This window comes from Cupressus sempervirens, chromosome 6 (assembly GCF_028749045.1).
Source record: "Cupressus sempervirens isolate cs-2001-9-10 chromosome 6, ASM2874904v1, whole genome shotgun sequence".
Lineage (NCBI taxonomy): Eukaryota > Viridiplantae > Streptophyta > Pinopsida > Cupressales > Cupressaceae > Cupressus > Cupressus sempervirens.
The window spans coordinates 233132769-233145785 of record NC_143123.1 but is presented as its reverse complement, the minus strand read 5'-3'; the positions used below and the strand labels follow the sequence as shown (position 1 = coordinate 233145785).

General features: G+C 36.2%; 1 protein-coding gene across 1 annotated transcript in view; it reads right to left on the bottom strand.

The window, feature by feature from the left end:
- Positions 1 to 576: 576 nt before the first annotated feature.
- LOC149552109 (serine/threonine-protein kinase SRK2A-like) overlaps positions 577 to 13017 on the bottom strand; it is a 29466-nt gene continuing 17025 nt past the window's right edge. The window contains exons 7-9 of the mRNA XM_089787584.1: positions 1505 to 1609; positions 1275 to 1373; positions 577 to 1154 (exon numbers count right to left, since the gene is read on the bottom strand). Coding sequence (XP_089643710.1) covers positions 864 to 1154; positions 1275 to 1373; positions 1505 to 1609 — 495 coding nt within the window. The 3' untranslated portion in view covers positions 577 to 863. The remainder of the gene's footprint in view (positions 1155 to 1274; positions 1374 to 1504; positions 1610 to 13017) is intronic.

Genomic DNA, 13017 nt, shown 5'->3' with positions numbered 1-13017 from the left:
AACGCTACAGTATATTCTACAGATATTGATAGGTTATAAGAATCAAGCAATTCAGAAGAACAGATGCATATTAGGACAAGTTATTTATATAAATTACAAAAACAAATGACTACAGTTGTAAGATTACATCAAACTCCAGGGCCAGGATATCCTATATAACAATATGCTGTACCTTCTCTCCTTACAAAAGTTAGATAAACATAAAAATAAGGCGTCATACAACACATCTGGAATTCAAAAATATACTGCAATCTTGATTAGTTGCACACCGAATCACATATCTGTATAGGCAAAGAACTTATCCACAATTATGTAAAGATGGATGGTCCCACCATAGCTAAACCATAGGCCAAAAAAATAACACTACAGTATATTCTACAGATATTGATAGGTTATAAGAATCAAGCAATTCAGAAGAACAGATGCATATTAGGACCAGTTGTTTATATGAATTACAAAAACAAATGACTACAGTTACAAGATTACATCAAACTACAGGGCCAGGATATCCTATATAACAATATTCTGTGCCTTCTCTCCTTACAAAAGTGAGATAAACATAATAATAGGACGTCATACAGCAAATCTGGAATTTACTTTCAAAAATATACTGCCTTGGTTCTATTTTTACAGGGCATCTAGCAATTCACTTATAGATGAACAATCGAAAACCTTCACATATTCCAATAAATAGCAATTACAAAAGCTACTGTTGTGCTATTAGATAATGGTTCACACCTCCAAAGCTCAGGGATATTTATCATACCAAAAAGAAAGTTTGTGTCTCACTAGTATGATATACAATAAGTGATGCAATCACTAGTGTAGTTGCAACACCACAAAAAATATCCATTGCCAATGAGCTACATGGCACAAACAAACTCTCCGCTGCTATCAACATCCAGGTCTGCATCATCATTCTCCAAATCCATATCATCAAAGTCTAGGCTTCCTCCAAAGTAATGACCAATCCCACCTACCCCTGGTGCTGGTATCTTAGCTTCAGCAATTATTCGCTGAATCTCAACAACACTTTGCTGTTGCTGATCCAAATCATCAAACTGACTGTCACTTGTATCAGCTGCATCTACCAAATCTTCAGGTAAATTCTTCAAAAACCATTCATGGTTCCGTATATCAGGAATTGATATTCTCTGTTTCAATCAACCAGAAGCTGAAGCATCAGTACTCAAAATCTGAAGATATAACAATTCTAGAAAGGTAGGATACTAAAATATTAAGCTTGTATTTAATAAAGAATAGAAGAAACTTACTGTTGCAGGATTTGCAACAAAAATCCTCGACAGAAGGTGTTGACATTCTGGAGAAACATGAATATAGTCTGGAATAGAATACTGCACGTTCAGTATACGCTGCAGCCAAGATTAAAAAATACTTTCAGTATTCATCAGCCTTAACCATGCAATAACATCTCATCTTTTAAAAAAAGCATGTTATATGAAGCTTAAAAGAAAAACATATATGAATCCAAAACATATCTTGCCTGGATAGTCTTTTTAAAATTCCTCGGTTCCTCAGGATCCTCAAATGGATATGCTCCTACTAGCATAACATAAAGAGTAACTCCACATGACCAGACATCTGCAATCTGAAACACGCAAGGGCATTTATCATCAACAAGATAAAGCTTGTTTTCCACTGAAAGAATTCCTGATTAACGGTATGGCCCCTTAACAATTTCCTAAAATGTCTCTACACCTTGGGATCAACTGTCTCAGCCCTATCAATTGTTTCTTGGCCTTTACCATAATTCAAAATTTCACATAATTGCAAGCAGCTTAAAACCACCAAGGTGGTTTTTACACGAAATATTTAATAACTTGAATGTTATACTCAAATTATTAGGATCCAAGAATGTAGTTGCTTTACTATTTCAACAGACCTTTGACAAAAATGTATCTTAATAATAACTGTTGACTATATGGTATCACAGAGACATGGAACAGAATATACAGTCAATAGACTTTGCTAACTAATTATAGTCAATGAATATGGGCTTAATAGATTTAAATCAATTGATTGTTTATTGCACTTAATACTCTAAAGTCAATAAGCAGCCCTGACCCTCTATGTAATGATCATAAATATTTTGACTATATTTTTCAGTGCTTAAAATTTAAATCTATTATGATAAATTATGTTCTACTGGACTACCGAATGTGATAAACCAGGTGAACATATGGTATCTCAACTGATACCAAAACTCTAAGCGTACACTAGATTATACAGAAATGTGATGAGGAAGAGGATCCTGTGCACCTCAAAACCAAGAAGAGAGATGGTACAAGATAATTATTTCAAGAATTGATTTGTAAAGCACTCAACAGAAGAAACCAATTTCTTCATATATTAAGAATAAGAGGCAATGCACTCAGCCACGAAATGATTAACAGGGCTATATGGGTGCTGCACTCAATCGACATCACAACCAAAACTACCTAGTAGGCTGATAGCTAAAATGTTCCTTGAAACTAAAGGTGCAAAAAAATTGCAACCACCAAGATATTCTGAACATCAATTTTTTGTATCTTGTTTGTTGCAAAATCTTCACCGAATGTTGTGCCTTATGAACCATTCATTAGAAAGCCACTTAAGCTCATCAATTGATAAGTAGGAGATATTTTCTACAACAAGTCAAATTGTGATATTACTATCAGGATTCAGCAGTGTAGTTTTTGAGTCAAACTCATTGACCCATGTTTCACGAGGAGTGGTTCACATGATCCCATCTCTCATGAGTGAATAGAACACTTGGCACTCATTGGATCTATGTGATGCTCACAAAGGTGAAGCACTGGGACTTTCCAAGAGATCACCCATCCCAGTACTACTCCAACTTGAGCACGCCTTAGCACTCATTGCATCTAGGTGATGCTCACAGGGGGTGAAGCATCAGGCCTTCTAGGGAGGTCATCCATTCCAATATTGTTCCAATTCAAGCACACTTGACTATGGAATTTCCTCCGAGGTTAAGCCCACTAAGCTTGTTACCCCATTTGAAAAAACTTCAGCAAGCGTTGTGCCCTATGAACCATCCACTATACATTATTATTCCCACAATAGCAGCTGGACATCCAACAGTGATATTATAAAGCAAAAAATTGCATAAGAATAGACCAAAAACATGTAAATCATTAAGGCAAAAAAAAATGAAATAGGTTGTTGGGGTTTGAAAGGCATGATAGTGGCTTAGCATCAATCACTTCAATGTCACTTGTTGCAGTTCAGTTCACTGCAAGAAATAGATTGGAGAAATACCAATGAACTTCACTGAACAGCGGTTTGAGAAAAAACTGTGCATTCAATGGGGAATCACCAACTTCCAAAATGTTATAACTTTAGATCAACAAGAGTTGTAGGCAATGATGGGACATCGTCTACCATATAGCAATTTCTAGTGGAGCAATTTGCTAAAATGCATTTTGACAAAGTCCTAATACCAGGCCCAAAAGAAAAAATTTGGCTGTTCACAAGACCAGATGATTCAAATCTACTCAATTGCACCATTTTAAAGAATTTTTATGAGTATCTTCATTATTCTTGCCTTATTGGCAGAGGGTTAAAATTTGTGCTGCTATCTAAAATTTCAGTATTGCTTTATCGCATTTTGAGTCTGATTATTGCAGTATATTGTGGCTTGTGCTCTGACTACTAATACAGAAGCTTCTTTGGGGATGGCACATGTTATTGACCAAATCATTATATGTTGAGTATAGAATATCGTTACATCAACTGAATCTTTGAAAATTGGTAATTCTGCAGGTTCTCCATGAATTCTGTTGTCAGAAACTTGAAATAAAATAATTGCTCACTACTGGCAGTTTCAGTGTACTAAGTCCTTGATTAATTAAAATACCATAAATACAGTATGCATGATAAAATTATTTATTTATCTACATAAATCAGCCATCTGATATGTTTTATTATATCAGTTAACTTGTAACTGTTGAAATCTGTTCATACTGTCCCCATATAATGCTATTTATTAGAGATAAGACATTGAGCTATACCAGCTCATGTGCACACTTGTTCTGTAGCAATTTCAATTACAAGACTTGAACTTGACAGGCTGATTTTAGCTTGGACTTGGCAAATTGAAAAAGCCATGAAATATTAAGATTTTAAAATTTTTAAAGCATTTATTATGCACCCTTACATAAATCAACTCAAAAAACAAAATAAACTAATCAAACAGAAGATACTTTGATCACATGCACAAGAAAACATTGATTGAATAAGTAAAATTGCAGGTTTGAGCTAAAGGAGACAAAAAAGTATATAGCTATTGTGATGTTACTATCAGGATTCAACCATGTGGTTTTTCAGTCAGAATCATTGACCCATGTTTTATGGTAGTGTACGCACAAGAACCCATCTCTCATGCAAATGAATGAAACACTTAGTGCTTATTGCATCTAGGTGATGCTCACAGAGGTTGAGCACCAGGACTTCCCAAGAGGTCATCCATCCTAGTATTACTCCAACTCAAGTGTGCTTAACCATAGAGTTTCCTCCAAGGTTAAGCCCACTTTTCTTGCAACCCCATTTGTACCCGGGTTCAAGCACACTTGAGCTAGAGTAACTCTGGGATGGGTAACCTCTTGAGAAGTCTTGGTGATTCACCCTCTATGAGCATCACCAAGATCCAATGAGTAATACATTCGTTCTCATGAGAGATGGGTTCTTGTGAACCACTACTCATGAAACATGGGTCAATTTGTTTGACTCAAAAACTACCCAATTGAATCCTAATAGAAATATCACAATTTGAATTGTGGAAAATATCGCCTACATATGTAGCTATTGTCAAGCATTTTAGGCTTACAATACTATGTAGTATGAAATATGGGGCATCAAAAAAAATTTAAGTAGTATAGCCATGGCTGAGATGACTAACCTTTGTCTCTGTATGGCAAGTCTCAAGTAGACATCTAAGATATATCCTTGATGACAATGTGGCTGTGATATCTACCTATATATAAGTGAATCAAAATCCAAGTAGTCTCCTCAAACTTTACTCTTCCATGGCTACTACCTCTACTCAAGATCAACATGGTCAATCCATGCAAGATTGTCCTTAATGAAAATAGGTTCCCAAACGTCAGAAATCCAACCTAATTATGGATCACCCTCTTCTGATGTGATGGGAGATTATGACTTGTATGTGACAGAGGTTAAAGTTGCAATGAACTTAGACAAGATTATTCTAAGTTTCAGTTTTAGTCTATGCCAATATCTTAAGCCATGGGAGACCAAAAGAACAGAATTGTCATGTTCTGTCAATGAACAATACTTAGACAAGATTATTCTAAGTTTCAGTTTTAGTCTATGCCAATATCTTAAGTCATGGGAGACCAAAAGAACAGTATTGTCATGTTCTGTCAATGAACAATGTACTTCTATGAGATGCATGTTTGTGATGATCCATCATGAGGATCACTCGGGAAAAAGATGTCTGTTCAAACTTTAAAGAAAATTTGAAACAACAGAACTGTTGAGTTCTGCAGTGAAGAAAATTATTTCAATTACACCAAAGAATTCACCTAACCATGGTGATTTCGGAATCATCACCTAGCAGAAATGCTGAAGTTGTCACTATGTAGACAAAGCATGAATGTGAACCCTTTTGAACTTTTCAATTTGTGTTTTTGACATTTAATCTTCCACCAAGTGCCTTAGGAGAGCATGTGACAGACATAACTGCTTCATAAAACATATTTTAGGCAAGTTCTCATGTAAAACTTTTAAGTTTGTTCATTTATAGCTATTGTATGTTGAGAAGAATGACTTTTGTAATGAAAGAACATGTTGCAGCTATATTGAGCTAGTTGTACATAATGAACATGTACATATTGAGCTAGTTGTACATAATGAACATGTACATATTGTAGAGACAAAAATCGCATACCCATCATCTTCTAGCAGAAATACTGAATTTGTCACTATGCAGACAACGCATGGAATGTGAAGCGTTTTGAACTTTTCAATTAGTGGTTTTGACATTTAATCTTCCGCGTGGTGCCTTCGAGTGTATGTGACAGGCATAAATGCTTCATAAAACATATTTTAGGCAAGTTCTCATGTAAAACATCTGAAGCATCTGAACACACAAGGGTTTGTTCATATTGTATCCATTTCATTTTTATTTAATCTCTATTATATAGTAATTGTTATTATACATCTAATTATGAGACTTGCGGGTTATCTTAAGTACACACCCTGATTTTTGCCACATTCTGGGTCTTTTCTATAGCAGTCCATACAACACTATAGTGTGCCACACAGATTTCTGTGCATCGCACTGATGTCCTTGATTGAGACTCTCAATTTCGGACCAAAAACCTCCTATTATCTGACCTTCCCATTTCTGTAACCATAAGATTATTTTCCTTTATCTATAAGAAGATATTTCCACTGGTTTAGCTAGTTATAGATATCTAAATGGGTGTTGTATACCTGGCTCTCAAGGAAAATAGTCTTTTGTTTGCGGGGTCGACTTCTTTCCTTTGAAGGGTTTCTACAAGCATAACCACATGTCCCAATCATTTTTGCTCGTCACTTATGCACTATTTTCTTTTTGTGATGCATTCCCTATGAAGTTGATGTTATAAACATGTTAAAATTATTAACTGCGCAGGGCAGACAAAAAATGTTGAAGAGTTGAAATAGAGAAATCTGTAAGTTGATGAGTTTTAGGAAAACTTCTCCAGCAGTTTGCAGGTCAATGATATTAAAGAAAAGTTATAGACATCCTTGCAAGAATTTCACAAATTGTGGCATCAAAAGATCAAGTGAAGTGATAAATTGATCTCCTTCGAGCCTGAGCTTGCATTAGTGGACAAGGAAGATAGGTCAATGCCAAAAGAGGAGGGCAATGTAGAAAAATGGTTAAACAAGTTGGACGACAATATTGCAAAGATATCTAGCATTGAGGGAAAGGTTGATAAGTTGAAGAGCACCTTGCATGACCAAAAAAGTCTCAAAAACTTATGACGAAGAAAGAGAAACTAAGAAAACCAAATAAGAACAAGACAATTTCATAAAGATCTATTCAAAGTTGAAATCAAGATTGATATTCCACCTTTTGTTGGTTGTATTTTAGCCTCCATAAGTGTCTCCACCCTAGCAAGCAATCTGGGGTGTTCTTGTGTGGTGTAAAAGATATGCTATATTCTTCACAAATTGGAGCGTGTTTGGGCCTCCACCAGAAAATTGCATTTACAAAACTTAAGCTACCCAGGCATGCTCTTGTGTGGTGTGAAAGCTATGCTCATGCTTTGGAATATTAAAAGATATCACCTATAGCTGAATGAGAAGGCATCAAATTGCTGCTCAAGAAGAAATTCCATCCTATATGCCACGAAGAAGAAAGTTTCATGCAATGGCACTACTTTTGAAAAGGCAACGACAAAGTGTTCAAGAGTCCACCAACAAATTTGGCAAGAGAGCAGTTCAGATGGAAAAAGACCATGGGCTGTCAGGTGCAAATGAAGCAAGTGTTATTCAAACATCTAAGGGGGCATGTCATAATGGAAAAAACCCAAGACGTTGATAATGCACGTGCACAAGAGAAACTCTTCCTGTAGATAAAAGAATAAAGAAAAAGAGCAGTGGCAAGGTGAGGTATTTAAGCATCTACAGGGAAATGTCATAATGGAAAAAAACCCAAGATGTCGATAATGCATGTGCACAACCAAGAAGAGAAACTCTTCCTATAAACAAAGAAAAGAGCAGCAGCAAGGTGGGGATAAGAATAAAGGCAAAATCAAGAAAAATGCCACTATGACATTCAATACCAAATAAAAAAGAAATTTTATTTTCTCGTTGTAACAAGGATGGTTATTTGGATGAAAGATGTTAGAAATGGCATCCAAAGTTGGCACCTTAGTAGAAAAAGAATGATAAGGCAACCACTTAAATTAACAATAGCGACAACATTGACTGCAACTACAAGGTGGATGAGGGATTGTTGTGTGCTACAATGTGAAGGATGTGTGTAGTGGTTTGATAGCTCTCAAGATGAAGATGAATTCACTAAGATATTCCACATCAAAATTCAAGTGGAGAACAAGAGGACTGATAGTTATTTTTATCATTTTCACAATAAACCACGATTTTGCAAAAACTGATAGGCAAGATTGGGCAGAAATCTGCAAACTCTCCATATCCATATTCCTTAGGACAACAGAAGCAAGGCATTGACATCTAAACCAAAAGATAATTTCACCTGACATTTGAGCTTAATTCAAAGTTTATGGATAACGTGTTTGTTTATGCCATACCTCAGTATCATTTTTTGGGAGCCCTTGCCTCTATATAGAAGATGCAATCTAATTTAGTAAGAAAAATGAACACAGATATCATTTGTATGACAAAGATTTCCCCTTCAATTCATTTGTTGGAAAAGCTAAGATTTTCCATGCTTAATGTTTCTCAAGCCAAGGAACTTATAAATGCAAGTGGTAAACTAGCTCTTTTGCTGCTATATGGAAAAGAATTGCATTTGGTGATATTATTTTGAATATTTCCTAAAATTCATAAAAGATAACTTCACACATAAAGGATGCAAAAGATTTCATTGTAAAGGGTTCCCCAGAACTTATTTCTTGTTACCACTTTCAGGTGAAGAACACTATTGAGTTTTACAAGAAGACAACATTTTGTGCTTTTATGAAATCTTGAGGAATAATACTTCAAGTTTTTTCATTTCCAAATAATCATTGTTCTGCAGATTTGTTGAGTTATCAATTCTATTTGATAAAGATGTGTCTTCTCCTCTCTTTTATTAATACTGTATAAGGAAATGGATTGGTTATCCATTCAATTATACATAATTTCTTCTCCTCTTTTATTAATACTGAATGTGGAAGTGGATTGGTTATCCATTCAATTATACATAATTTTTTCCTTTCCTTCCTTGCGCATTCATGCTGAGTAATCCCAGAGAGCTGTTCATGTTTTAGCTGTTCTGGGTTTCTTTGTTCTTTATCTTTTCATTCTCTTTAGGGGCTTTCCTTTTTGCAATCTTTAGTTTTTGTTTAGAAGTACAGAGAAATCCAAAAACCCTCATCATTACCCTAAAAATGCGAAGGAGCTGTCAAATGCAAAGGAAAATTGCCTGTTCAGTGGCAATTTCTCCAACTCTCACAAGCATTAGTTGCTTCCATTTGGGCAAGTCACGATGGTTTCAGCTAAATATCACAGAAACAAATCTGTTTACCAACAAGCATGAAAATAAAATTACACACAAATCCTTCAAGCTGCCAAAATAATAAGTGTATCTTAGCTTTAATCATCATCAGCGTACATGAGGAAATTTGTCATCAATATAATGCCTACCCATGGAGGTCACCTTGATATGACAGCACAGATAAAGTGAACTCCAAGAAAAATTAAACCCAATTTAACTTATTAAGCAATTTGCTATCAGATCTTTTGCTGTTCGCTCAGCAGCTGTATTAGCCTTTAGGCATAGGCATACGCATGGCAATTGGAAAATTAGTATTAACAAGTTTCAAAATTTAGACTCTATTTTTGACAAGATTTTCTGGATGAGGCTATCCAGAATTTTTAGGATGCAGATGTGCAGCTTTTTCTGGGCATTGAAATAACCTGTTGCTTGTCTTTAATTTTATCCTATTGGTAATTGCAGGTTCAATTTGTCTCTAAGTGCTTATTTATGTTAATAATGTTATTTTTTCTTTAGGCATTTCTTATCATAATTTTAGGGCAAAATTACTTGCAGGTACATTACCTATTTAGGGGATTGTTAATTAATCTTTATTTTGGTGTGGCTGGCTATTTGTGGATAATATTTTTACAGATAAAAATAATCTAAAAATAAGCAGATTCTGTGCATAGTTATTGGGCTATCTAATAACCACTAGCATCACTATTTTAGTGTAACGCAAACTGCCAAAATGTGCCTATGTACTTTTAAGGATACTAGATATTTTTTCCAAAATTGTAGACTTTTCTGATTATTGTTTAGGATTTCATATTTAAACACTTTTTTGTGTATATAAGTTAACAAACTATAACTGGATTTATTTTTTTTTGATGGAGGTCACCCACAAAGATGTTTTAGGTACCCGATATGGGCCCACGCATGCCTGAAACCTCTTCGGCTAAGAGCCAAGGACTGAGGAGCATCCACGCTGCCAAATTCGCCCGGGGCACAATCCCGGCCTCATCCCTTTTTGATGTCTTTGGACCTTGCACTCAGCAAGACTTGATCCCTGCTGAGCTCTTTGTGAGCCATTCAACTTCACCAGTAGACCAAGGCCCTGTTGACTATAGTTGGATTTGGTTAAAGGCTATAACAATCAATTTATTGCAAAATGAAAATCCTTGAGTACAGAATCTACATGCTATGTGCTGAATTTCAACGCATTATCAAACCTGAATATTGTTGATGTGAGTTTTGTACCACTACATAACATATTAGCAATTGAATATCTGATACAAAGCATCAAACACAAAATTCCTCTCTTGAAAAGTTAATACTCATGGGACATGAGAATAACTCCAATGTTCCTTACACTTGTGGATACTCACTCAGTTTTATCGATGTGATTCGCTAGTAATCACGTAGGCGGCCTTATGCTATTCATTCAAGGATGACTTGGGTTTTTGGTGAGATGGTGATGATTTTGTATGAGTGCCAGGTGATGTTGATGGTGACAGTGATGGTGGAGGATGTAGCGCCAGATAATGTTGATTGCGCAAGGAGGCAATAATGCTTCTTATGACTTCTACCTTCCTAACTTTCTCAGAATGAAATTCGACAACCCAACTACTCACTATTCTACTCCTACTCCTTCAACTACTCACTATTCTACTCCTACTCCTATGAATGGAAAGGTTAGCAAATGGATGGGGATTGAATATAATGAAGGCTACCCAGCGGCCCCACCTCCATAGATGCAATAGTTCAAAGGAAAATAAACTAGTTTACCACAAAAGGCTTCCCAACCAGCCGCTAGGATGCTAGTGGTCTAGTATTGATCCCTATCAAACATCTACCAACATCACCATACAATTAGCCATCTACTTCTACTCTAGCAACATGAAATAAAATCCTACTTTAATTTGAGAGATGAGAAGAAACATGCAATACACCAAAGTGATCATGTATATCCACCATGCAAGTCACAAAAATGAATAGAGAACAATTTTGATAGTATCTTGGCAACAATTCTCCAACATAACTCCCTCACAAATGAGAGCAAAATGGCCTTATATAGAGGCCAAAATTACAATTGACGGTAGAGATCAAAACGAGATCAACGATCCAGATTGGATCCTAGAAAACCTAATTAGGGTTGCCACCCCATCGGCCAATGAGAAGCTGCCACATCGTCAATGGACCAATGAAAAAAGTGCAAAAAGTGGCAACCAATGAGAAGGCACCAAAATGGTGGGCAATCAGAAATAGACACTTGTCCTATTCTAGAAGAAAGAGAAATTGCCACTTGGGCTTACATTAAATGATCTTCTAATATAACTCTCCCTTTTTCTTTCATTCTTTTAGCTAAGGCAATGAACTTAGCTAGCCTTTCATTGACTTCCTCCATGGGAGGACAAGGTGTATACTTCATCTTGAATTCAGTTGATTTCACCATGCTGCTTGCTACTTGTAGTGTCTTCTCGTGATCCTTCTCATACTCTTTTGCAAATCCAATGAAAGCGCTTAAGGAGGAAAGGGTGTTCAAATGTTTCTTCTTGATAGCAACCTTTCCTAGCTCATCCAATCTTGATCCAAGTTTTGCCTCATTGATATCCTCTTCAACGTTGCTCATCATGGTTGAAATAGAAGTGTCGACGCTTGGGCTGTGATGTGCAACCGTCTTCTATATATCTTCTTTGCCAAGGGGGATTGTCCTTTTTTTAGTTTGTCCTTTACCTGTATCATGTTTACTGTACCGATATTAGTATCGGTTATTCGCTTCATTTTCAAGAAGAAAGGTGTTTTGGGCATCATATCCTCTTTGTCTTTCTTAGTGTTTGTCCCATTAAGATTCTTTCTTGTACTAACATCCTCCATCTCATCGCCCTATTACGGGATGGTAAAGTGGTGGACAATTAGACTAGCAGAACCAAGGGAGGCAATCCTTAGACTAGAACGAAAGAAGGAAGTCAGCTTAAGGACCCCTTTCAACTCTAAATGATTTGAAGTTACCTTTAACTGCATCATGTCTACTGTAATGACATTGGTATCGGTTATTCGCCTCATTTTCGAGAAGAAAGTTGTTTTGGGCATCATATCCTCTTTGTCTTTCTTAGTGTTTGTTCCCTTAGAGTTCTTGCTTGCACTAACATCTACCAACTCGTCGCCCTATTACTGGATGGTAAAGTGGTGGACAATGAATGCAACAAAAACCAAGGGAGACAATCCTTAGACAAGAACGAAAGAAGGAAGTCAGCTTAAGGACCCTTTCAACTCTAAATGATTTGAAGTCACCTCCACCAATAATCGGATCTTTCTTTTCAAATTTAGGATCAAACTTGAGAATTTCATATTTACCCTCTTGCAAATCAGAATTTCAAACTCTTGAAACTTGAAAAAAATTGCCAAACATAGAAGAAGTTTCAGATCTGCCCCTTAGAAAATTCGCCAAACATGAAAATTCTGCCCAAGCATGGAAAAATCGCCAAAATAATGCCAATCTGCCCTCTCAAAAATTGCCCAAGGAGGAAGAAAAACTGCCCTTGCAAGAAAAAAAAATCGCCCAAGGTCTGAAAATCTGCTCCCTTAGAAAATTTGCCAAGCAAGAGAAGAAAGCATGCTCCAAAAAAACAAATCGCCAAGCAAGATAAGGCTGTGAGGAATGAAGAAAATGGGAGAGGGAGGAGCCCTCTTATACCATTTTCCCTCCACTCCTCCAAGCTGGCCGGCTGGGACCCTGGGAGCAAAAATAAATTAATTAGAACAAAAGGCATGGCCCCCAATTAAATGCTTAGCCCAAAATTAACTTTGCCAAGATGAAATTTACC